The sequence below is a fragment of the Phyllopteryx taeniolatus genome, chromosome 14 (assembly GCF_024500385.1).
Source record: "Phyllopteryx taeniolatus isolate TA_2022b chromosome 14, UOR_Ptae_1.2, whole genome shotgun sequence".
In the NCBI taxonomy this organism is placed as follows: domain Eukaryota; kingdom Metazoa; phylum Chordata; class Actinopteri; order Syngnathiformes; family Syngnathidae; genus Phyllopteryx; species Phyllopteryx taeniolatus.
In genome coordinates, this window is record NC_084515.1 from 896,289 (window position 1) to 924,111 (window position 27,823).

Consider the following 27,823-nt stretch of genomic DNA (forward strand, 5'->3'; position numbering starts at 1 on the left):
ACGAATGAATGAATTTCACTTCACAGGTGGGATGGGCGACACCCTCCTCCACGCCTATTTGTTGAAAAATGCACGACAAATACATATGTCGGGGCAGTAAATCGTTGGTTAGTAAATAAATCGGTCCTAATGTTGATGGCAAATGAGGAAGTAGTATCTCATTTTTGCTAATAAAATATTGTAGATGTGTTATCAGTGTGAAATACTGGTGACAGGATGTGGTTTTTAACAGTATATTAGCATACAGTATGTGTCACCCACATTTTTTTGTGTGTGTACATATGAGGTGTGAATTTAACATCGAGGAGGCCGTCAAGGAACATCCAGCCTTCTGTTTCCTGTTTTAGCTCACAGCTGTTAGCCTCGCGCTCCAAAGGGAAGAACATTTTGTTTGTGTGTCTCACTGGGATGGCTGGGATTCAGTCTGACCATATATGGACGTTGGACACGCTGACTTATTTTTTTCTTTTCTCCTTGCTGTGGTCATTGTTTCCCTGCTTTGACTAATACAGGAATGAAGATACAAATTATGATTTAGTTCTGAACACATGATTACTTTTATTATGGATCATCATCATGGTGGTGCCAATGAGCTAGCAGCTGATGCCAACAAACTCCGATGGTGCTTCCTCCATATTTTGATGTTGCCTTCCCACTCCTAATAGAGGACAGTGAAAATGTGTTACTAGATCCTTTAACTGCTCTCATGCAGTGGTGCCTTGATATAAGAGTGATCCAACGTACGAGTTTTTTCGAAATATGAGCCGTCCAATTGTTTTTTTTTTTTCTTTTTGTTTTTTTTAGATGCGAGAAAAGAGTATGGCTAGTGAACTCACGTCACTTCACAACAAGTGGCAGTTTGGCAGCTCGTGAATAATTTTCAGAAAAGAGGCTTCAAGCTGTTTTTTGCTACTCCCATTGAAGTTTACTGTCAGACTAAACATTAAACAGAGAGAATTACATATTGTGTATTTAAAACAACCACGTATATTTGGCTTAAAGTATGTTTAGCTTAATCCTAACGAACAATGCAAAACACCATAGACAGGCTAACGAATAGCATCTATATGGCGGTGTTATAACGCATTACAATTTTGAACCCTTTCGCCACTGGTCGGTTCTCTGCAGCTTTCTGTTCCGTGTGACTTAAACTATGTAAACACAGAGGAGCACAGCTCTTGGTTCCACCCCTCCTGCCGAACCATACCGTACTAGACTCAGAGGCTTCTTTTTTAAAAACTGTGCAGCCCAAAATAAAAACTTAGCACTGGTTCAATGACACAACTCATGCAACTTGGCAGGAGTGCCAAACGTTTTTGTTCTTTAAAATTTATTTATTTAATTTAAACCAGTCTTATGTTTATTCTTTGGCGTGAAACTCCGCTGAAGACTCAGCACCTGTTTTTTTATTTTTATTTGTTTTTTTAAAAATTGCTTTTATTTCTTAATTTTGATTCTTATCCGGCTACATCACTTTTTCCAGCTGTGGTTGTATTTAAAGTGCTTTATGAATAAAGTTGTTGTTTAAGCAACGGAAATTTGAACTCAACAATGGAGCAACACATGTAGACAGACAATTTAACAATACTATCCTCTGTGAAAAACGACTAATATTACAGCAATTTACTGAGTCACGTCTATTAGTTGTGAAATATTTTTTTTTTGTCTTCATGACTGTATTATAACCTGGCCAAGTCGCACACACCAGAAGGAATCGCAATGAATTAAATATGTACAAACTGTTAAATTCTTTACATTCTATTTAAAATGTTATGTTTTATACAGTAAATATTAATATTATTATGGATTGGATTCATGGCATTTGCATTCATTTCAGTGTGGAAAGATGATTTGAGATACGAGTGTTTTGAGTTAAGAGCGTAATCACGAAACAAATTTAAATGATATCTTAGGGCACCACTGTACTGAATGTTACTCTACCTATTCCTATATATGGTCTTGGTAAATGTAATGTAAAAGGTGTAGTCCTAATACTCAAAGCTGATATCCTGGAGGTGTCCCAATACCTTTGTCCAAATGGCACATTTTCTTGTTTTATCTCTTCATGTTGGTGGAATGTCTCCCAATACTTGTATCCGTATATGCATGTGAAACATTTAAAATGAACTTAATTGATTGATGTTTATGATTTTGTCTCCAGATGGATCTACGGCTAATTGTGCTAGCATTGTCGTTAGCGCTGTTGAGCTTCAGCCAAGCGCAACAAGGTAAGACTCAAGGCTTCTTTATACTCGCGCGGGTGGCGACTGCAGTTTGCCTTTATACGTGCAGTTTGGAAAATGTACCGCAGTTCACCTCCAAGTCGGGGGTGTCGCTACGGCTGGTATTGGCTAGGACACTATGCATGGTAGGTTAATTGAAGACTCTAAATTGCCCGTAGGTGTGAATGTGTGTGCAAATAGCTGTTTGTTTATGTGTGCCATCGCCTCCTGCCCGATGATAGCTGGGATAGGCTCCAGCACTCCCGCGACCCTTGTGAGGATAAGCGGCTCAGAAAATGGATGGATGGATGGATGGACTATCAGGTGGAGTTTCCTCTGCATTTTTTGGCCATTTCCGGTAGCTGTTTTTAGTTTTCTTTCCGTAACAAGGAATGAAGCAACAACAATGGCGACCGTGGAACAGTGTGCAAGAACAAATGGACCAAGATGATCAGATGATACGTTTAATTATGCTGCAAAATCGATCAAGAAGGCGGCGGCGTAGATAGTATGTAGAACCAAGGGGCACGCTGAGTTCGTCATCACAGCATGTGACTAAAACGGACCAATCACGAGAGATGATCTCCGCGGCATTCTACGCGCAGCAACAATATTTGCCGCGTGCGCGTCAAGTGACCCACAGGGGCCGCACGGGCCAATGCGTCGGTCAAGTGATGCAATGCGGGCTTTGTCGGCCGCGTGAGCATAAAGAGGCCTTTAGTCAAAGGGTACTCCAGAAACAAAATGGCACCGCAACGCCTCGCCATAGCATACAACATACAGAATAATAAACTAGCATTGGCTGTTTGGCCAAATGCGCCCTGTTTTACCGCTGTGTCATTAGAGTGTATGTTGTAAAGGTTTACGCGACAGTGGAGTATTTATGCGTGTTAATGGTTTCTTCATCCTTAATCACAGCTGCTGCTTACATGAATATATATTTTTTTCTTTCAGAGGGAAGCGTATGCATCAAGGCCAACGCTCAGTCGTGCGGTCAGTGCATCCAAGTGGCCGAGTCATGCGGATGGTGCACAGATGAGGTCAGTTGTTTGATTGATAGAATCGGGTCAGGGCGCTAATGTGACATCATCAAAAGTAGAAACTCTGCTCGAGACACGTTTAATTCATTCCGTGACCACGCTCTTAACGCCCATGCTCTTAACGCCAAATATCTAATCTCATCTCATCTTTCCCCACTTAAATGAATGACATTGTGCTGCTCCTTCTGGTGTGCGCGCCTTGGCCACTTGGGCACAGTATAATACAGACATGTCTCATACATGGAGGCAGTGTTAGCGTCTCAGTAAGCAGTAATATTAGTGGTTCTTCGCAGAGGATGAAGTATGTGTGTTTGTGAGTGTTGTTATCTGTCCACGGGTTTCTTCACTGTTTGTGTTCAAATAGGTTCCCCACCACAAAGAAGCTATTCGTTAGCCTGTCTGTGACATTTCCCATTAGAAGTTAGCATTAAGCTACCAGAACTTGCAAGTCAAAGCGAAAATATTTGCTGAACAACGGCTAGTATCTCGAAAAACTCCTAAGTTAGGTCACTCGTATCGCAAGGAACCACTGTATATGCAAATACACTCATTGTTCACCTAGAGCTGGGCGATACAGCCTTAAAATTAAAGTTCTCAATTCTTTTTCACAAAAATTCCATTTCTATTTTTAATATTTTTCCCTTCACTTATAGAAAAAGCAAACAACAATGACATTAAAAAACAAGTTCAAGCTTCTTTTTTTTTTTTGCTTCACAGGCAAAATATATAATAATAATAATAATAATAATATATATCTATAAACGACAACTTTAGAGGGTTCTGTCAGTTTTCGTAACATGGTAGTTAACATGTGCTATGTCCTTGTACAAGTTCCATCTTGTCTCTCAGAGCAAGACAAATTCCAGCGCCTTGATCAGTCCACGTCAGCCATGTAAAATGGGGAAAAAGTACAAGCACAAAATTAGAACATAGACCTCCCCCAAAGCCCAACAATCCTACTTTGAACTGGCACCAAATTGTTCATATTCATAGATTCTCAACCGCTGCATATACCTGAATTTTGTCATTAATTCTTTGTAGGAAATGATTCATCATCATGTACTTTTCTTCGCTGGTTGGCTGGCAGAAATCACATGGTTCTACTTCCTTATGGTGACACATGGTGTCTATTTTGTATCAAGTTTAATGACCAAATATGGATTCTTGTCCTTTAACATTCATGCCTGCTCCATTCTCAACTCCTACAAATGGCTGAATTTTGTCTTTAATCCTTTTTCGGGCACAAAATACTCAGCCACCAGAAAGTATTCGCATCCCTTCACTTTTTCCACATTTTGCTATTTTACAGACTTATTCTAAAGCCGATTGGAGTATAGTTTTCTTTTTAAAAAATCTCCATAAAATATCCTATAATGACCAACTAAAAACATATTTTCAGACAATGTTAATGTATAAAAAATGTAAACATTCAAACATAATAGGTGCATACTTATTCACACCCTTTGCTATGCCACTCAAACTTAAGCTGAGGTGCATCTGATTTCCACTGATCATCCTTGAGATGCATCTACAACTTGGAGTTCACCTGTGGTAAATTCAGTTGATTGAACATCATTTGGAATGGCACACACCTGTGTACAGTTTTTAACGGTAAGGTGTGGAGGAGGGTTTCGCCCAGTTTGTAAGTATTAAGTTTGTAATGATGACCACTGTAATGATGAACAGATCCTTGTAGATGGCAGCATTGAATCGCTTTGGATTTAAGATCAGCACAGCTTTTGTGTAGAAGATAAAAACATTGGGGTGTGAATTTCGGCTTGTCCCGCCGTTTTTGAGGGAGAGAAATGCCAACACGTTGGAAGTCGGACAAGTTTAGCCATCTCACACTCGAACAGAGTATGTATACGTATGGTATAAAAAGTGTAACTGTCGTAGTTGTTAGTAGAAAGTGTGTCTCGGTTGTGAGAAAAGATAATGCAGTTAATGGAGTGAATCACAAAAAAAAGCTTAATTAAAAAGTTTATTAGTTGTATATCGTAAAGAAATTATTTTGCGATTAGAAGCACTTTCTCAGTCTTGTTTTTGTTGTTTTGTTTGTATCATGACTGGCAAAAAGTATTGGCGTCAAAGTGACCGTTGTCCATGTTTCTTTTCACAAAAAGCTTGGTTTCTCCGCCTTTGGGTCAGAAACTGGTGTTTTTGGTGAAACCAACCCATAGGCCTATCACGAAAACAGTTTTTTTGTCTTTTTAAAGATGTTATAGTTAACCAAAAACTATCACAATAAGGATAAGGGAAACCAAGGGACTAAACCAAGGGTGTAAAACTCATTTTTGTTGCGGGCCACATTGTTAGTATGGTTTCCCTCAGTGGGCCGTTATGACAGTGAAACCATATGAATGTTTCATCGCCTGTTCATAGTATTATAACAGGATAGTTTTTAAACCAAAGGTCAAGGTTAACAGTTTGTTCAACTATTGTTCAAGTTACTGTAAAATGGGGTTTGGTAACAACAACAAAAATGCTTGCAATATCTCATTATTTATTATATATTAAGATCTGAAAATTTGGTAGAGATTTTAGTAAGAATCATGGAAGTTGATGCGAATTATTTGTTTTCGCCGGCCACATAAAATGATGTGGCCCCCAGGCGGCGAGTTTGACATGCCTGCTATTTGGTTTCATTATGTCCACTTGATATTCTTTTTATCTGGGAGATGTTGCTTCAGGATTAAAGTTTTTTTTTTTTGTGTTAACAGTATTTGAGTTCATATAAAATTATTAATTGGTGTCTTTTGTGTTGTTTACTTGTTTGACTCCTTAGCATGTATTTTGAGTGACTACTGTGTCAATGAATCATATGTAACTACTGTATTGATGTACTGTGTGCTGTGTTAATCTATTATTTGTACTGTTGATTATATATGGACCCTAGGAAGATTCGAAAACTGCTACAGCACAAGCTAATGGGGATGTCGGCTGCGGCTTAAGACAGTCATTGATATTTTCACCGAAATACTTTGCCTACACCACCAGAAAATACTCAATATCCAAAGTAATTTAGCATTTTATCGTCAGCGCTGGCGGAAATTGCGATCATTCAGTGATTTTGAGTTCGTAACTACGACGGTTGCCGCAGAGCTAGCTAGCTTTAAACAACAAACAATGGCGCAGTCCTCTCGAGCCATCTTATTTCCTGGGCCCTACTGAGAGAACCCACATTGTCAGATTTACGTCAAACCTCACAGAAAACAAGAATAATAATGGTGAATCGGTGTCCATTTAGTTTTCTGTTGTCCGAATCTTATAAACGTGTGATTTTCGACTCTGAAAACACTTTTTGCAGTCAGATTTGTGCTGCAACAACCATTAGTAACATTTTCATCTTTGTCAAAACGTAATGTAACATAGGTGACGTTAATAAAAACTCGCTCCGTAAGAATCTGAAAAGTCTTCCTGGAGACGTCATTGCCAACGCTCAAATAAGAGGTCCGTCGGCATTCTTTTCATCATTGTCATTTGCCAGTCACTTTCACTTTTTGCAGTCACATTTGCGCTGACACAACCACAAGTTCTTCTGCAACGCATCTTCATTCAATCGACAACAAACAGAGCTTCCAACATTAGCAGTAACAGTTACTAGTAGCCCGCAACCCTAGTGAGGTTAAGTGGTGTAGAAAATGGATGGATGGACAGTTACTCGTACTACTAGTACTACCGTTCTTCTGATTGGCTGGCAAAAGTCACATGGTTCTACTGCCTTATAAGGAAGAGGTGTGTGGACTCCATTTTGACTTACGTCAAAATTAAGATGACCAAATACGTTTTTTGTCCTTTTTAAAGGACTAACAGTTGAAAAATCTTTCCAAAAGTGAAATAAGTGTCCACGTTTATCCTGATCCTGGACAAATAAATGTTCAAGATGATGCCATTTTCTGTGGGTTGGTCAGGGCTTCCTCTCGGTGGGTGAGTCCAAGTCTGCTCGCTGCGACGACCTTGAGTCTCTGAGGACCAGGAAGTGTAACGTGGCCAAAATTGAGAACCCTCGCGGCAGCATTGTGATCAACAAGAACAAACCTGTCACCAACCGCAAGAAGGATGAGATGGACAAGCCCAAACCAGAGCAGATTACGCAGATCCAGCCTCAGAAGCTCACCCTCACCCTCAGATCCGGTAGGCATCTTTAGAAATCTTTTTTTGAAAAGAAATTTCCTCTGCGATGACTTTGTTGTAATTGTTCCCACAGGTGAGACACAGACTTTCGATCTGAAGTTCAAGCGAGCTGAGGACTACCCCATTGACCTGTACTACTTGATGGACCTATCTTTCTCCATGAAGGACGATTTGGACAACGTCAAGAATCTTGGCACAGATCTCATGAGGGAAATGCAAACCATCACCTCAGACTTTAGGATTGGTGAGGATGGCGCATTTTAGGAAGTTTTGGGAACCATTGTGTATTTGGATCAAAGGAATTATTGCCTACAATTAGTTCTGGGGTCATTTAACAGGGTTGATTTGGATGTGGGGCTTTAGTTCCAGATGTTAACAAGTACCAAGAAGTACACGTTCCTTTAGGTGGAAGGAGGCTTTAGTTGCAAGAACTGCAAGTACCAAGAACTACAAATTCCTGAAATGTTAGGCAGAAAATTTCCCCTTTACACTAGTTCCAGTACCAACAATGAACATTTACGGAAATTTTAGGCAGAGTTATACGCCTTTATAATAGTTCCAGTGCCAACAACTAGAAGTTCCTGGAATTATAGGTGAAAGTGCTGCTTTAGTTCCTGGAACTACAAGCACCGAGATGCCAAGTGTTCTGATTTTGTTATGCTTTATGATGTTTTTCGTTGGTACAGCAAAGTCGAAAATGTTCCGGTTGCACATTATGTTCACTTGGAGTTTGCTAGCAAGTGGCTATCACACGCTTGACCTATAAGTATGGCGGCTTGTAATTGGTTGACACAAGATTTGGACTCAATCAACCAGGCGCTGTTAGGTTTGTTGATGATGTCATCACATCTTCCTCATGTCTGACGACCGTTGTGGCTGGCTGCTAAACGTGGCTAAACACTGTGCACAACCGCTCCTCTTAAAGTTACTAATCATCGCCTCCATGGCGGTGAATAACCCACCATTCTGACAAGTATCGTATCAGTAAAGTAAGACGAGTAGTAATTAACAGAAGAAGACCATTAAGCCATCCGAAACAGCTAAGCTACCTTTAAATGTAGCCACGAAACACTATTATAAGTACTTTTGGGTGCTAGGGTACACTTTTCACAAGACTTGCTGGAACGACGTAACAGTAAATAATAAACAATTATGAACAACAAATTGAGTCTCAAGACAGAAAATATACTGTAAGCCACAGCCACACACAGGACATTCCAAATGTGTCCAGAAATGAATTAATATGTAACGTTATCACATACGTCAACCAAGAGGAGGGGCCTCGAAGGGTAAAGTATAATAGTATTGGTGTATTAAATATTTATAATATCGGCTATGTTGTTTGTTTGCATAATAGAGTGCTGAGGTCGGATTTTGACTTTTTTCATCAATTTAGCTTTGCTAAAGGACCATACAACCTGATATTTCTTTTGTCATTGTGTAAATTAAACTGTCACTACATTATTGTGTATTTAGCAATGAATGTAATCCCAAGACATCATATTGAATAAATCAAAACTCAAATGAAAAAAGCTGTCAATATTTTGTCATTCAAAGAAAGAAAATATAATAAAAATATGAAGATAGAAATAAAATATTAGTGTTGTTCAGAGTCTTCTGGTGGCGTGTTTGTTTTTGGTGAGACGCAAATGTTTCTGACAAAATCAAAATGTTTCTTCCTGTGAGGTGATAATAGGGTTTGGCTTCTCTGCAGGTACCAATAACTAAATGTTTCTGAAATTTTAGGTGGAAATATGCGCCTTTACAGTAGTTCCAGTGCCAACTGAAAGTTGCTTGAATTTTAGGTGAAAATGCTTATTTATTTCTGGAACTCTCAGAGCAAAACATTCTGTAAATTTAGGTGGAAATGGAGCTTCAGTTCCAATAACCACAAGTACCAAGACCTAAAAGTTGTCTCTCTTCCTGCAGGGTTCGGCTCATTCGTGGAGAAGACAGTGATGCCGTACATCAGCACCACTCCGGCGCGCTACAAGAACCCATGCACAGGGAACCAGAACTGTACTAGCCCCTTCAGCTACAAGAATGTCCTGAAGCTGACCAACAAGGGTGACCAATTCAACCAGCTGGTCAGCCAGCAGCAGATCTCAGGAAACCTGGACTCTCCCGAGGGAGGCTTTGACGCAATCATGCAGGTGGCTGTGTGCGAGGAGCAGATCGGCTGGAGGAACGTCACTCGCCTCCTCGTCTTCTCCACGGACGCGGGATTCCACTTTGCCGGGGATGGAAAACTGGGTGGTATCGTACTCCCCAATGATGGCAAATGTCACCTGGAGAACAACATGTACACCATGAGTCACTACTACGTAAGACATCACTTACTTGTTCTTACAGGAGCCAAGATTTTGTTTGTATTACTCCTAATATTTGAAAAACAGTAAGGGCTTCAACAATTGTTCAAATGACTCTAATAATTAAACTACAAAAAAAAAATTAACATTCAACCAACTCTTCTCTCTCACTCGCTGACACCCATGTCACTCACCAGGCCAGGCCCTGCCTTTTAAAGGCATACACACTTAAAAGGCACAGATACAACAGTATAACGTGTGGATGGTGACCCCAAGTGGACAAAAATAATACCTGCACCTCACCATGTCCATCCATCCATCTACTAGGCCGCCGGCTGTGGCTCAGTAAGTAGAGCAGGTCGTGCGGTGACCGAAGGGTCACTGATTTGAATCCCGGCTACGACTGTCTGCAAGTGTCCTTGGGCAAGATGCTGAACCCTAATTTTCTCCCAGTGGGCACGGCAGCGCCTTGCATGGCAGCAATTGCCCATTGCCGTGTGAATGTGTGTGTGAGTGGGTGAATGTGAGGCTTTGTAAAGCGCTTTGGACACTGTGATGGTGTAGATAAAGCGCCACATAAGTGCAGTCCATTTACCATTTTACTTCTGGTTATCCGCGGTCAGGTCGCGGGGGCAGCAGCTTAAGCAGGGAAGCCCAGACTTCCATTTCCCCAGCTTATTCGTCCAGCTCTTCCGGAGGGATCCCATGGTGTTCCCATCCCAAGCCAACTGAGAGACATATTCTCTCCACCTTGTCCTTGGTCGTTGCCAGGGGCCTTCTCACAGTGGGATGTGCCCAGAACAGCCAGGGAGGTGTCCAGGAGTCATCCTAACGAGCTGCCCAAGCCACATCATCTGGTTCCTCTTGATGGGGGGAGGAGGAGCAGCTCGACTCTGAGCCCCTCCCGGATGATCGAGTGTCTGGACACCCTGCAGAGGAAATGCATTTCGGCCGCTTCTATATGTGATCTTGTTCTTTTCGGTCACGACCCACAGCTCAGGACCATAGATTGACCAGAAAATCGAGAGCTCCATTTTCATCACTGCAGACGCTGCACCGATCTGCCTGTCGGTCTCCCTTTCTTCCCTCACTCTTGCACAAACAAGGGTTGGGAATGTCTCGCAGGAAGCTGACTCGAAACATATCTAGATAAACAGGTTACGATTGGATTAAAAAATTATATCTTTGAGTGTGGGATGATATGATACGGTTCAGTATGGGAGCGATACGATTATTCAATATGATTCGATTTGGTGCGGAAACAATGCGATTGTTAACGTTTGTTCATGTAGACCTTAATCATAAAGAACCTTGAATTTACTTGACTTAACCCAATCCTATAAAATGACATTTGTCTAACCCTTTTTTCAAACATGTAAAAGACCACTTGTCTCTGAGAATTGCTTTAGCTTTAGGGCACTGTAAAAAAAATAAACAACAAAATATACCTATATTTTGAAATATCAAATTTATTATTCAAATAGACCCACAATTTATTTATAAATAATCTGCACAAACTATATAATAATATAATAGATAAGAGCCAAGGGGTCTAGCACACAATGGCATTCAAGCTTGGAGTGCCACTGCACACACGCAATGCTTTTTTAAACAATCGCACTCGAGTGTTTTCTGACTCTGAACTTTAAGTCATGATGACTAGCTTAGCTCGATGAGCAATTGGCTTCGAGACATAGCTGGCTGTGTGTCCTCTTAGTAGTTTCTCCTTGGGGTCGCAAGGTACCAACACCGGAACGTATCAGTGGACTGAATGGGCTTGAGAAGAAGCATTAGTTTGCTGAGGTGTTTAGCCGATGGGAATTGCCGAGATGTACCTACCTTTGCCATAGTGTCTGCATGTTTACAATCTGCGTCGCACATTTTGCCACCTTGAGATAAGGTATGTAACGCTACGTTGCATTCAATATTTGCAACTGCCGGGAGAAATATAGTGTCTGTGAATGCTACTTTGCTATCGCTTAGACCACGAAAGTAGCTTAACTGCTGAAAATGTATTTGATGTTGAATTAGTGACGCCACAGACAAATTCAGTTGAACTAGTAGTGTTGGTAATGCCCACCACTGCTGTTTTTGTTTGTAAGCGGAGCGTTACGTCCACAGCACACTGCGAGAGCTCTTGCGCTTGTTTTAAGAGATGAAAACTGTAAAGCCTCAGGCAACCTATTCCTAGCCTCGGGATATCCGTTCCACAGCCCCTATAACCGATGTTTTGGTGCAGATGCAGAAAGTTCCTGGAACTTTAAGTGGGAAGTAGGGCCCTAGTTACAGGAGCTTCAAGTACCAACAACTAACAGTTCTTGCAACCTTACTTGGGAAATGTGGCTATAGTTCCAAGAACTACATTGGCTACTCTGTACCTCCAATGCCCCCCGCCCCTCAGCTTCCTCCAACCTCTGTTGCAGGTTCCTAGATTCCATTCATTCCATCTCTGTCCCAGGGCACTGTACCCACCACTGTACACCTTCCTCAGCGTTGACACTCCTCCTTTTCCCCTTTGGCTCCCCCCGCTGTCACTAAATTGGTCTCCACAGCAAAGTCGTCCTCGCTTCCTACCCTCTGCCCCACCATGATGGACATTATCAACTGCTCCCTTCAATCTAGCACAGTTCCGTCCAGCTTCAAAACTGCCTCAGTCATTCCTATCTTCAAACAGCCAGCCCTGGACCCAAATGACTTCAATAACTATCACCTGATTTCCAACCTTCCCTTCCTCAGCAAAATCTTGGAAAAATCCGTTGTTGCCCACCTCTGCCAGCACATGTCCAATTATGAGTTCTATGAGACCCTTCAATCTGGTTTCAGAATCCACCACAGCACAGAGACTGCCCTCATCAAAATCACAAATGACCTCCTCATCGCTGCTCACACTGGCCAAATCAGCATTCTCATTCTCCTTGACCTCTCCACAGCCTTGGATAGTCTCCCACACCATTCTGCTCAACCGCCTATCTCACCTCCTGGGCCTCAGTGGCACAGCCCTCTCCTGGTTCTCACCCTATTTCTCCCATTGACAGTTACACCTCCACCCCTGCCCAAGTTCATCATGGTGTCCCTCAAGGCTCTGTGCTTGCACCTCTCCTCTTCACTGTCTACATGGTCCCACTTGGACAAATTATCCTCCACCATGGCCTCAACTTCCACTGCTATACTGATGACACTCAGCTGTACCTCTCCACCAAACCATCCACCCACCTTCACCCGCAAGGCCCTTGTCAACTGTCTCTGTGAAATAAAAACCTGAATGTTATCAAACCTTCTCAAACTCAACAGTAACAAGACAGGCTCCTACGGCAATGCTCTGGAAGGTCGTAATCTCCTCCTAGACATTGACGGCTATTCCATCTCTCCATCAACTGAAACTGGGTGTCACCATGGACTCTACTCTCTCCTTTAACTTCCACATCAAATCCATCACCAAATCCGCCTTTTTCCACTTGAAAAATATCTCCAGACTTCGTCTGTCACTTCCTGATTCTGATGCCGAGATGACCATCCACGCATTTGTCACATCCCGCCTGGACTACCGTAACGGAATCCTGTTCGGGCTACCCAGCAAAGCCCTGGACATGCTCCAGTATGCCTAAAACTCAGCAGGAAGGGTATCATCAATTCAATCAATCAAATTTTATTTATATAGCACTTTTCACACAAAGAAATGCAACCCAAAGTGCTTCACAGAGATAAAAACAGACAAAATAGCAGGAAACATACAAAAACCCACCCCTCCTATCCCCACATCTAAACACACACACACACCAACTCAGCCCCTATTGACTAATATACCTGTTAGGGTAGGTCACTCACCTACACTAAGCCCTGGCACCACATAACTCCCACACTCATTCATCGCCACTGACTCCTGGTGAAGTTCCGCATCACATACAAAATCCTGCTCTTCACCTACAAATTCCACCATATGCTTGTCCCCGATACCTGTCAGACCTCCTCCACGCAGACACCCCATCAGACCTGAGCTCTTCCAGCTCTGGTCTCTTTTCTATCCCCTGCACCGACCTGCAGACCTTTGCGGCCAGAGCCTTTAGCGTGGCAGCCCCACCCCTCTGGAACTCTCTCTCCTCTGAAATCCGCAGTGCCCTATCGCTGGACATTTTTAAACTCACTCAAAACTCACCTGTTTCACACTTTTTTTTTTTTTTTTTTTTTTTATGTTTAGTGTCCTTTGATCTGTGTTTTGTTTCTCCACTTTGTGTAAAGCGGCCTTTGGTTCTGTGAAAGGTGCTATATAAATCAAAGTTATTAATGTTATTATTGTTACTCTACATATAGTTATGCGGAGTAGTGATGAGAAGCGGTACAGAGAATGATGGATGGCTGGATGGACTAACACCTTTGGATATGCACATTTTAAAGTTTTTATTTTTACACTGAGGGAATATTTTTTTTAAATAAATTGTGTAGACCTAGCCTAGCATAGCCTGTATGCTAATATTGTTTATTGTTTGTCAGGACTACCCCTCCATCGCCCATTTAGTGCAGAAACTGAGCGACCACAACATCCAGACTATCTTTGCCGTCACAGAGGAATTCCAACCAGTTTACAAGGTGCCAACTAACAAGAACATATATGTTTGTCACATTGAGTTATGTATTTACTTGTGGTAATTCACACAATCTTTTTGAGTACAGGAGCTGAAAAATCTGATTCCCAAATCGGCTGTGGGAACACTGTCATCCAATTCCAGCAACGTCATCAAACTCATCATTGACGCTTACAATGTGAGTGCACAGACTAACTCTCGAGCCACACATTCCTATTCCATTTATATGTGATTTATTCTCTTTGTGCAGTCTTTGTCGTCTGAAGTCATTCTGGAAAATGGCAGGCTTCCGGAAGGAGTTTCCATCACCTACAAGTCCATCTGTAAGAACGGCGTGGAGGGTACCGGCGAAAACGGCAGGAAGTGCTCCAACATCTCCATCGGAGATGAGGTATGTGGGATATTACAGTGTTGTTATTCTGCACCAATAAAACTTGAATATTAGTATTCCGCCGATTTTCGATGATCCACTCCTTCCAAATTTCTCAAGTGATTCAACCCATTCCAACATATTCCCAAAATTCAGGATGTCCACATTCTAAAACTTCACACGTTTCCAAGAATTCTACATTTTCACCCAAAAAGAAACCCCATTTAAGTGAATGAGACATTCAACAAAAACCTTTCCCATTCTAAATTCAATTTTGATTTAGAACATCTTGCCAACTATTTTCCACATTCCAAGAATTCCCCAAATTTTACACTTTTCACAGTTGCCAATTTTTAAAATAAAATTCCCACATATATATATTTTACATATATACCTCCTTCAGTATTTCAAATCAAATCAAACTTTATTTACAGTATAAAGCAATTTTCATTTAGTGAAATGCAACTTTAAGTGCTTTACATAGTTAAAACCATTCCAATCCCGCCACGCATCCATATGCACGCGCACACACACACACACACACAACCCAGGTGAGGAAAGGAAATACCACCATTTCAGGGACCTGTTTGCACCAAGAGCAGACAACAGACTGCAGCCACAAGACACCGGAATGCCAGGAGCCCCAGTGCAGTGGCGTAAGGAAGCCACATATGGTGACTGAGGATCCCTTGAGCAGTGTTGGGAAAGTTCATTTTCTACGTGAACTAATTCTAAGTTAAGTTCACCGTTACAAAAATGAACTAGTTCAGTTCATTATTCAAAATTTTGAACTAAATTCAATGTTCCAAAAAACAAAGTAGTTCATTTTTTTATTTTTTTTATTCTTCAATACTGTAAGTTGCTGACTGGCTATTACCCTCAAAATACTGGCATTTCCTTTCCCCATTGTTGCCACCCATTCAGTCCACTCTAGTAGCCAGCTTCAGCTTTCACCCGACAATCTCAAGAACATGAGGAAAAACCTGTTTCTTGAATGGTCTTTTTATGAATGAAGAATTAAAACAAAAACAGGACTTTTGTCCTTAATGTGCAAACGAAAATGCGATGGTGAAAAGACTGATAACATTGCATTCCTAGCAGATCTGGCTGACTATATTGACAAATATTTGCTCTTATCTAGTCTTATATTACAGGGCTCTCTTCTTTTGCACTAGTAGCACTGAACTGCAACTGAAAAAGCTGGTCGCACCAGCACATGATTTGGTTGCACCATTTTTTTGAGGAGGTACAGCAGGACCATGGCATACCATAGTTTCGTATGAAGTGTAAAGATTGACTGTGACATGAAACGAGATCCCTGGAACCTTCATTTAAAAACTGCATTTTGTGTTCACTTGTGTTGTCTTTGACTAATATTTACATTTGTTTAAAGATGGGAAACATTTAAGAGAAACAAACATGTTAAAAAATAAAAAAAGAAATCAGGACAGGGGCAAACACTTTCACCACCACTGTGTGTGTGGTATATTTGGGGCCTGTGATTAATCAAAATCTAACAGGTGTGATTAATCTGATTTTCAAAAATTATCGATTGACAGCCCTAATTTTGTATTCTTATTTTAACATTTTTGGACTGTGTATGACGTTGTCCTTGTGCTCCCAAGGTAACCTTCAAGATCTCCATTGAATCCCAGAAGTGTCCGTCGCACGGCAAGCCGGAGAGCATCAAGATCAAACCGCTGGGCTTCACCGAGGAGGTGGAGGTGGTCCTCAACTTCATCTGCGAGTGTCAGTGCTCGGCACAGGGAGAGCCCAACAGCAAAAAGTGTGACGATGGCCACGGCACCTTTGAGTGCGGTGCCTGCAAGTGAGTGAGGACGTGCTTTTTGGAGTTTGTCCTCATGTGGATTGGGGCTTGGACTGGGTGATTACAGTAAAACCCTGTTTATTATGGGGTTTAAATTAATTAAAACACCATTTTAAAGTGTTCCATAGCACCTGTTTGCACTCTCTCACTGTCAAAAAATGGGAGACTATCATATAACATCACTTTGTGGAAACGAAAAGAAGACTTGCTCTGTTTTCCAAAGATGTAAAGCGTTCTTGCTTCAGTTGTAATTTACTGTAGTAATGAGTAATAAGAGGATAAACATTGTATATTTAAAGACCAAAATGCTTAACTGAACCAAATAAAATTTTGTCAAACGAAAGTTGGTTAGCTTAATGATAACGTATAATGAAAAACGCCAGAGACTGGCTAACAGAAAATAGCACAGATGTTACGATAATTACTAACCTTCAAACAACTGTTAATTTATCACATTCTCAGCCTCTTCTTTCTGCTCTTAATTATGCTGCATCTCTTCCAGTAAAGCTCAGTGCTGCCCGGCATGTGGTGCCACAACATCGTACTATTCTGAAGTTGTGCAACTCTAAACTTGCCTGTATACTGTAAAAACCCATAAAAATGATCGGTTAAAAATCTGCGATATACCCATATCACGAAAGCTGAACTGCGAAAGGATGGGGAAGAGTGTAGTACCACAGGTTGTAGTTCTTGTAAAATGTGCTATTTTATGAGAATGACAGCATAAGATTACATGAATCTGTTTTTTTCCACAGGTGCAACGAGGGTCGCATTGGGCGTCTGTGTGAGTGCAGCACGGACGAGGTTCGTACGGAAGATCTGGATGCCAACTGCCGCAAGGATAATGGCACAGACATCTGCAGCAACAACGGCGACTGCGTTTGTGGAACCTGTGAGTGCAAGAAAAGAGAGAACCCCGCTGAGATCTACAGCGGAAAGTACTGCGAGTGCGACAACTTCAACTGCGACCGCTCCAACAACAAGCTCTGCGGAGGTAGGCGTGATGGCCATGACATATCTATTAAGAGTCAACAATTCATTCATTATATCAATGTATGAATTTATAGTCCTAAAGCCCAACTGGATCGATCACTGCTTCGAAGTTAGCTTTCTTGCTGGAAATATATAAATTGAAATAATTTTAAAAGATAATCTATTGTATCGATACTAGGAAATAACGCTATTAATATTGGATTTAAGCACGGCAGACTTTATATGGATATATGTGTTTTTTGGGCACTTTTCATGATAAAGACATGAAGCATTATTCGATTAAGTTTTGCTGATAGTGACGTCGCAGGGGATCATGGGGGTATCAAACTAGTTATTTTTGGGCGCTATTGAGTGGGCCGTCTGAGAAGCAAACCACATCTCCCATTATCTCCTGCATACTGCGCAGGGGATCGTGGGAGTTTGCACAAGATCACGGTAGATGTGCATGCGCAGTGCTGGAAAAGACAAGCACTGAGCAGAGCGCAAAAACAACAACAACTAGTGGAACGTTCAATGTCCTGCGATGCTTAAATCAAAAGTATGAACATAATTTGGTTTGTCGTAATCAAAAAGGACAGAGGCGAAAACGTGACAGACATGCAAAAAACTTTGCTGACCGCAGTCTTCTACAAGTCGGGGAATGCAAATAATATGAGAAGCCACAAAGACGAATTACAATCACCCGGAACTGATAAGCAAGCGAGGCTAAACATAAATTTGTGAGACATTTCAACCAGGTTTTCCTCATGACAGTACGAGCGATAGAAGGGTGGTGAATACACTTGAGCCAAGGTACAAAATTCCATCATGGACATACAGTACTTCAGCAAGATACACAGCAGATAGTACATCACAAGCTACTCAGTGCTATGTAACCAGTACGGCACACATTGTGACAGCAAGTGATTGGGTAGTAATAAATATGATTAGAACATTTAAGCATTAGATATTTTGTGTTCAATTACAGTAATTGTTTATTCTTGACATTTGTATTATTTTTATTTTGGAAAAACAACATCGGAAGTAGCAGGTAAACCTACTGTTAATCTAACCTGAAGAGATGTTAGTTGCACTTTATTCATATTCCATAATTAATTTTACATGATACCTTTACAAGAAATAAAAGGAATTTAGGAACTTTCAGCTGCACTGTCCAGTATGCAGGTACAGTGGCACCTTGACATAACGGACTATTAGGGCCCGGGGGCGGTTGGTCGTCCGATATAGCTGATTGTCCGTTACATTGAGGCGCTCTTTTTAGGCCATATGCATCGTATTACTGTACAGTAAAAAAATACAGTTTTGTAGTTTTTTTCATGGCCTAAAATGCCAAGTACAGTACAAAGTTATTATAAATATACAAAAAAGCTTGAAAATGTCTGAAAGTTTCATATTTTATCTAAACTTACCACGCCGGTGTGCTTGGTCATGGTGACATTGTTGACATGGAATGGAATGAGTGTGCTTCCTAGTTCCAAATCTGTTCCCAAAGGTGAACGGCTTGACAGAAAAACTGTTACTGTACCAAAAATAGCATGTTCCAGACTCCAGGGATTTGTTTTGTATTCATCAGAGTTAACACTGCAGCAGTGCTCTATGCTCAATAGGCAATAGATATAACTATCATCACATGCCCGCCACGTCAATGGCCCACATTCAACATGGCCGCCAAGTAGGCACGAGAGGTACGTCTTTTGGAATTGAATCGAGTCATATTGTACATCTGTGACCCAGAAATACGTAAGTTGCATTGCACCACAGCACCAGTAAACAATAGCGGACAATTCTCAAACTGGCAGACTTCGTCAATGGCATTTTAAGTGACAAATGGAAACTATTTTTGGACACATTGTTCACTCCCGACGGACCGTTTTATCCGATATCCGTTATTCCTTCATTTTATTGAGGTTCTATTGTATTTATTTCACAGTCACACTGGTTGAATTTTTGGCTAAAAAGTTACTGAATTGATTTCAAGCCACTGAATCGTTTAGATCGTATTGTTCTAGATGAACCAATATCGTCCTTCAATAGAATCAGCAACCACAAATCATGATACGAATTGAATCGTTGTTAAAACAAAGCTTGACACCTAGTATCTATCTGTTTATTCATTTTTCATCCTTGAACATTTTTTGCCGTTTGTGAAATTTGTTCGATATAATTCAGTCTTTCAGTTGTTCATTTCAAACTACTAAAAGGTACACAGTTAAAGTTAAGAAAAGAAAAACAATTTCCTAGTTACACAATTTAAAATAACATCTACTCTGGCACCTTGGCTACTAGGGGGCACTATAATACATAGATAGGCATACTACTCGTGTATTTGATGATGAAAGAGACTGTTGCATCTTAGCTGAAGAATATTGAGTATTGTTCTATGTACATGTATTTCTACTACTTGTGTTCAAATATAACTTGTTTCAAGGTTTCTAATCCCTGTGATATCGATGCGAGTTTGATTAGCCAGTCTATCACGTTTTGCGTTGGGTGTTAGGATGGAGCTTAGTGGACATTCGTAAGATGCGGTTTGGTAAAGTACAGTTATTCTCTTATTTTTAATGTAGTTTGACAGTAAAGATCAACTGGAAGTGTCAAATAATTTAGCGCTTGTAACTCTTGCTTGCAACTCAAGACAAAAAACAGGTCGAGCGACAACTCTATGAATTTAGAAATCAGGTCACTCCAAAGTCGAGGTACCACTGTATATAAGTTTGTGTTGAGTGGTTATATGCGTGCGTGTGTGTGTGTTGTCAGGCCACGGTCGTTGCGAGTGTCGCGTGTGCGTTTGTGACAACAACTACACGGGCAGTGCGTGCGACTGCTCCCTGGACACATCCACCTGCCTGGCCAAGAATGGACAGATCTGCAATGGACGAGGAACCTGCGAGTGTGGAGTCTGCAAATGTACTAACCCCAAGTTCCAGGGACCCACTTGCGAGATCTGCCCCACCTGCCCCGGAGTCTGCGCGGAGCACAAGTCAGTACAAACCAAGCAATAATGAAATTAGGGCCTTACCGATTTTGATTTTTTTTTTAGGCAATTCTTATATTTGGGAGAATAAAATTCCAATAACTGATTAATCGACCAATTAATTGAAAAAAATATATATAATGGGTACGGTGTCCGACTGGGAAGCACATCTGCTTTACAGTTCTGGGAACCTGAGTTCAAATCAGGCCTCGCCTGTGTGGAGTTTGCATTTTCTCCCCTGCGTGGGTTTTCTCCGGGTCCTCCGGTTTCCTCCAACATCCCTAAAACGTGCATGGTAGGTTAATTGAAGACTCTAAATTGCCCGTAGTTGTGAATGTGAGTCGAATCGTTGTTTATGTGTGCCCTGTGATTGGATGGCGACCAGTTCAAGGTGTCCCGAGCCTCTCACCCAAAGATAGCTGGGATAGGCTCCAGCACACCCGCAACCCTAGTGAGGATAAGCGGTACAGAAAATGAATGAATAAAATGTTATTATATTATATTATATTATTTTTCGGTCCCTTAACGCTTACAATAATAAAGGTATGAAGTACAGGCAGAACATTTTATTTTATTTTATTTATTTTTTTTACAATACGTTGTCCTTTAGTATTTGTTTAACTTTACAACAGAGAAAGAAAATCAGCAAAAATCGGCCAATTTTGGACGATTAAAAGAATAAACCAAAGTTTTTGAATGTCATTATCTTTTATGTTCTAATGTGTAAATGACGTGTAATGCCTGGATCAGACTACAAGACAAATTTGGTCTTTCACGATTGCACTATGTCAGACTACTGCCATCAAATCTTGCCGTATCTCGGGCAGACAGTGGCAACACTACACGACATGTATTCCGATACCACCGCATCCAGTCTTTTACAACCACAATTCCAATGAAGTTGGGACGTTGTGTTAAACATAAATAAAAATAGAATACAATGATTTGCAAATCATGTTTAACCTATATTTAATTGAATACACAACAAAGACAAGATATGTAATGTTCAAATTGCTAAACTTTGTTTTTAGCAAATAATCATTAACTTGGAATTTTATGGCTGCAACACGTTCCAAAAAAGCTGGGACACGGTCATGTTTACCACTGTGTTAAATCACCTTTTCTTTTAACAACATTCAATAAACGTTTGGGAACTGAGGACACCAATTGTTGAAGCTTTGTAGGTGGAATTCTTTCCCATTCATGCTTGATGTACAGCTTCAACCGTTCAACAGTCCGGGGTCTCCGTTGTCGTATTTTACGCTTCATAATGCGCCACACATTTTCAATGGGAGACAGGTCTGCACTGCAGGCAGGCCAGTCTAGTACCCGCACTCTTTTACTACGAAGCCATGCTGTTGTAACACGTGCAGAATGTGGTTTGCCATTCTTGCTGAAATAAGCAGGGGCGTCCATGAAAAAGACGTTGCTTGGATGGCAGCATATGTTTTTCCAAAACCTGTATGTACCTTTCAGCATTAATGGTGCCTTCACAGATGTGTAAGTTACCCATGCCATTGGCACTAACAGAGCCCCATACCATCACAGATGCTGGCTTTTGAACTTTGCGTCCATAACAGTCCGGATGGTTCTTTGGCCCGGAGGACACGACGTCCAGAATTTCCCAAAACAATTTTAAATGTGGACTCGTCGGACCACAGAACACTTTTGCACTTTGCATCAGTCCATCTTAGATGAGCTTGGGCCCAGAGAAGCCGGCGGCATTTCTGGGTGTTGTTGATAAATGGCTTTTGCTTTGCATAGTTGAGTTTCAAGTTGCACTTACAGATGTAGCGCCGAACTGTATTTACTGACATTGGTTTTCTGAAGTGTTCCTGAGCCCATGTAGTGATATCCTCGATACATTGATGTATGTTTTTGATGTAGTGCCGCCTGAGGGATCGAAGGTCACGGGCATTCAATGTTGGTTTTCGGCCTTGCCGCTTACATGCAGTGATTTCTCCAGATTCTCTGAACCTTTTGATGATATTATGGACCGTAGATGATGAAATCCCTAAATTCCTTGCAATTGTACATTGAGGAACATTGTCCTTAAACTGTTCGACTATTTTCTCACGCACTTGTTCACAAAGAGGTGACCCTCGCCCAATCTTTGCTTGTGAATGACTGAGCCATTCAGGGAAGGTCCTTTTATACCCAATCATGGCACCCACCTGTTCCCAATTAGCCTGCTCACCTGTGGGATGTTCCAAACAGGTGTTTGATGACCATTCCTCAACTTTCTCAGTCTTTTTTGCCACCTGTCCCAGATTTTTTGGAAAGTGTTGCAGCCATAAAATTCCAAGTTAATGATTATTTGCTAAAAGCTAATCAAGTTTATCTTGTCTTTGTAGTGTATTCAATTAAATATAGGTGGAACATGATTTGCAAATCATTGTATTCTGTTTTTATTTATGTTTAACCCAACGTCCCAACTTCATTGGAATTGGGGTTGTATGGTCACTGGGCTTTATCTTGTCAAATCAAACACTGTCAAAGAGGTGGAACCAGAAAACGTGTCACTGGTCAATGCGACCGGATACACTCGTTACCATGGCGACGACAACAACAATGCGCTGCGCCAGTTTGTGGGGGGGGACACACAAAATGAGGAAAACCGTGTGGTGGTCGTCACTGGTGCTCGGGAGAGGGCGTTCATTCATGGATTCCTTGAGGTATGTTCACGTACTTTTAATATGATACGGCTCACAAGCAGGCAACAAAACGTTATGTAGCCTAGCAAGCTAGTGCTAGCACTACCGGTTGTACGTAAACATGCTGGCATTCTGTTAAATCATGCTCTAAAGGTTCTATAAACATTGGTTTGTGCACGTGAATAAATGTTGACAACGGGGTGCAAGTATGTTGACAACGACAAGCACGGGAGGCAATGCACCGGTCACAATATACAATCCTATTGGTCGACATCAAGATGCGCTGTCAGAAAGTTGCCGTTTGCATGCCACACTACACGGAAGATCTCCAAAAAATGACAAAAAGTTTTGTCATTGCCAACAAAATATGTTGGGCCCGATCTGGGAAATCGGCTGGGATAGCTAATCGGGCCAATATAGGGGCTGTAGTCTGATCTAGGCATAAAATAAAATAAAAATAAAAATCTGCAAAAATCAACAACAAATCTGCCAATTTGGTTGATTAAATAGGCCCTAATTACAATTATAGTTAATATGGGAGAAATGACAGGAAAATCTCGGGAGTTGGTTGACATGATGATTAGGAGAAAGGTTGATATATTGTGTGTCCAGGAGACCAGGTGGAAAGGCAGTAAGGCTAGAAGTTTAGGGGCAGGGTTTAAATTATTTTACCATGGTGTAGATGGGAAGAGAAATGGAGTCGGGGTTATTTTAAAAGAAGAGTTGGCTAAGAATGTCTTGGAGGTGAAAAGAGTATCAGATCGAGTGATGAGGCTGAAATTTGAAATTGAGGGTGTTATGTGTAATGTGATTAGTGGCTATGCCCCACAGGTAGGATGTGACCTAGAGGTGAAAGAGAAATTCTGGAAGGAGCTAGATGTAGTTCTGAGCATCCCAGACAGAGAGAGAGGCGTAATTGGTGCGGATTGTAATGGACATGTTGGTGAAGGTAATAGGGGTGATGAAGAAGTGATGGGTAAGTACGGCATCCAGGAAAGGAACTCGGAGGGACAGATGGTGGTAGACTTTGCAACAAGGATGCAAATGGCTGTAGTGAACACTTTTTTCCAGAAGAGGCACGAACATAAGGTGACCTACAAGAGCAGAGGTAGAAGCACACAGGTGGATTACATCTTGTGCAGACGATGTAATCTGAAGGAGGTTACCAACTGTAAGGTAGTGGTAGGGGAGAGTGTGGCTAGACAGCATAGGATGGTGGTGTGTAAGATGACTCTGGTGGTGGGGAGGAAAATTAGGAAGACAAAGCCAGAGAAGAGAACCATGTGGTGGAAGCTGAGACAGGACGAGTGTTGTGCAGCTTTTTCGGGAAGAGGTGATACAGGCTCTCGGTGGACGGGAGGAGCTTCCAGAAGACTGGACCACTGCAGCCAAGGTGATCAGAGAAGCAGGCAGGAGAGTACTTGGTGTATCTTCTGGCAGGAAAGGAGAGAAGGAGACTTGGTGGTGGAACCTCACAGTACAGGAAATCATACAAGGAAAAAGGTTAGCTAAGAAGAAGTGGGACACTGAGAGGACCGAGGAGAGGCAAAAGGAATACATTGAGATGCGACACAGGGCAAAGGTAGAGGTGGCAAAGGCAAAACAAGAGGCATATGATGACATGTATGGCAGGTTGGACACTAAAGAAGGAGAAAAGGATCTATACAGGCTGGCCAGACAGAGGGATAGAGATGGGAAGGATGTGCAGCAGGTTAGGGTGATTAAGGATAGAGATGGAAATATATTGACTGGTGCCAGCAGTGTGCTAGCTAGATGGAAAGAATACTTCGAGGAGTTGATGAATGAGGAAAATGATAGAGAAGGGAGAGTAGAAGAGGCAAGTGTGGTGGACCAGGAAGTGGCAATGATTAGTAAGGGGGAAGATAGAAAGGCATTAAAGAGAATGAAAAATGGAAAGGCAGTTGGGAAGCACAACAGGAAGCAGAGCTGGAGGTGGTTGGATAAAATGGGATAAAATTAGAAATGAGCTCATCAGAGGGACAGCCAAGGTTCGATGTTTTGGAGACAAAGTTAGAGAGAGCAGACTTCAATGGTTTGGACACGTCCAGAGGAGAAATAGTGAGTATATTGGTAGAAGGATGATGAGGATGGAGCTGCCAGGCAAGAGAGCTAGAGGAAGACCAAAGAGAAGGTTGATGGATGTCGTGAGGGAAGACATGATGGCAGTTGGTGTTCGAGAGGAGGATGCAGGAGATAGGCTTACATGGAAAAGGATGACGCGCTGTGGCGACCCCTAACGGGACAAGCCGAAAGGAAAAGAAGAGAAGAAGATGGGAGAAATGACTCACTATTTTGTTAAGAGGATGGGAGAAATGACTCACTATTTTGTTAAAAAATTAATTCTTAAATTTTACCATGTTATTCTTACAATATCACAACTTTGGTCTTGTAAAATGGCCACTTATTTTTTTTTAAGGATATCAGAACATAATTTTTGGAAATTTGCTATTTTTTTCCCTCAATATTCTGACATTCTTGTGTAATATTGTATATTTTTCGCAGTATCACCACTTCAGCAAAATTGTCTATTTTTGTAAAAATTGCCATTTTTCCTACTAATTATGATATAATTCTAGTAAACAATCAGAATTCTGTGACAACTTACAGTAAGTCTTACAAAATTTCTCACTATTTTTGTAGTTTTTCTTTCAATATTTCCACTTAAGTCTCGTAAGATTTACTTGTAAAAATTCTGACTAATTTTTCTTATAAATCTGCTAAATCATGTTGGGACTTAAGTCTCATAAGATTTATCTTTTGTTTTCTTTATTTTTATTATTTGTACTATTAACTAAGTATTATTGTAATATACATCTTTATTTTCGATACTTTAAATTTTTTTGCAGTGTTTTGAAGGATTCTGATGACTTGTAAAATTCTTAACTTTTGGAAAACTACAGCTTTATTTTCCTAAAATATCATTTTGTTCTTCTGAAATTTTGACATTCCATGAACTGGCAAAATTTTCAGTTGTGACTTTAGTCTTCTAAAATCATCACTTTAATTTCATTTAAAATGCAATTTTTTTCTCATAGTTATTCTCATAAAATTACAATGGTTCTCGTATTAGCAATTTAATCTTGTGAAATTACAACTTTATTTCTTGCAATATTACAATTTAAGTTTCGGCATATATATTTTTGTTCTTTTGCACATTTTTCTTGTAATATGACTATTTTTTTAATTTTCGGAAAACCAAAAAGAATTCTTGCAATATTACAGATGCTTCCTGCTTGGAAAAACTACAATTATGGCATTTCTTTCTTGACGCAATTGTTGTAAACTTCTTGTTCTTCATATAAACAAAATTATTCTGTTAGGGTGTTATTATCTTGCAAATGTCTTTTCGTAGACTTACGTCTTTGTTTCTGAAAAAAGTATTTCAATATTACAACTGTATGTTTATAAAATGACAGCTATCTTCTTAAAAGTTTTTTTCTTCAATTCTTGTAAACTTGTACGTGTTGCTTGATTTTTGTTCTTTGTTACAATTGCAATCTTCTAAATTAACATTTATTCTTGCACTAGAGATTATTTATGTATGCCTGTGAATGTTCTCATTCATCCAGGCCATTTCATACTCGGGGCACTGAATCGATCTCCACTTGACTGTTCTGGTTGTCTTAGATGATGTTTCCCCTCTCGGGCTTCATCAAATTCAAATTCTGCACAGGGAAGACGGATTGTTTGAAAGAGGAGTGAGAGAGTCCATCTACAGTGGGTACGGAAAGTATACAGACCCCCTTAAATCTTTCACTCTTTTGTTTTTTATTTTGCAGCCATTTGCTAAAATCATTTAAGTTCATTTTTTCCCACATTAATGTACACACAGCACCCCATATTGACAGAAAAAAACGGAATTGTTGAAATTTTTGCTGATTTATTAAAAAAGAAAAACTGAAATATCACACAGCCATAAGTATTCAGACCCCTTGCTCAGTATTTAGTAGAAGCACCCTTTTGAGCTAATACAGCCATGAGTCTTTTTGGGAATGTTGCCACGAGTTTTTCCACACCTGGATTTGGAGATCATCTACCATTCCTCCTTGCAGATCCTCTCCAGTTCTGTCAGGTTGGATGGTGAACGTTGGTGGGCAGCCATTTCAGGTCTTTCCAGAGATGCTCAATTGGGTTTAAGTCAGGGCTCTGGCTCGGCCATTCAAGAACAGTCACAGAGTTGTTCTGAAGCCACTCCTTCGGTATTTTATTTGTGTGCTTAGGATCATTGTCTTGTTTGAAGGTGAACCTTCGGCCCAGTCTGAGGTCCTGAGGACTCTGGAGAAGGTTTTCGTCCAGGATATTGCTGTACTTGGCCGCATTCATCTTTCCTTCGATTGCAACCAGTCTTCCTGTCCCTGCAGCTGAAAAACACACCCACCGCATGATGCTGCCACCACCATGCTTCACTGTTGGGACTGTATTGAACAGGTGATGAGCAGTCCCAAGTTTTCTCAACACATGCTACTTAGAATTAAGGCCAACAATTTCTATCTTCGTCTCATCAAACCAGAGAATCTTATTTCTCATCATCTTCCTTCAGTCCTTCAGTCTTGCACTGAGGAGAGGCTTCCGTTGGGCCACTCTGCCATAAAGCCCCGACTGGTGGAGGGCTGCAGTGATGGTTGACTTTCTAGAACTTTCGCCCATCTCCCGACTGCATCTCTGGAGCTCAGCCAAAGTGATCTTTGGTTTCTTCTT

The 27,823-nt window shown here is 41.0% G+C and overlaps 1 protein-coding gene across 2 annotated transcripts in view; it reads left to right on the forward strand.

Annotated features, from left to right (window-relative positions):
• LOC133488559 (integrin beta-1-like) overlaps positions 1-27,823 on the forward strand; it is a 54,569-nt gene that overhangs the window by 16,762 nt on the left and 9,984 nt on the right. For both annotated transcript variants that reach the window (XM_061796550.1, XM_061796551.1), the window contains exons 2-12: positions 2,162-2,228; positions 3,177-3,262; positions 7,174-7,396; positions 7,470-7,640; positions 9,326-9,720; positions 14,194-14,289; positions 14,374-14,463; positions 14,536-14,676; positions 16,281-16,483; positions 17,239-17,477; positions 20,234-20,456. In XM_061796550.1, coding sequence (XP_061652534.1) covers positions 2,162-2,228; positions 3,177-3,262; positions 7,174-7,396; positions 7,470-7,640; positions 9,326-9,720; positions 14,194-14,289; positions 14,374-14,463; positions 14,536-14,676; positions 16,281-16,483; positions 17,239-17,477; positions 20,234-20,456 — 1,934 coding nt within the window. The remainder of the gene's footprint in view (positions 1-2,161; positions 2,229-3,176; positions 3,263-7,173; positions 7,397-7,469; positions 7,641-9,325; positions 9,721-14,193; positions 14,290-14,373; positions 14,464-14,535; positions 14,677-16,280; positions 16,484-17,238; positions 17,478-20,233; positions 20,457-27,823) is intronic.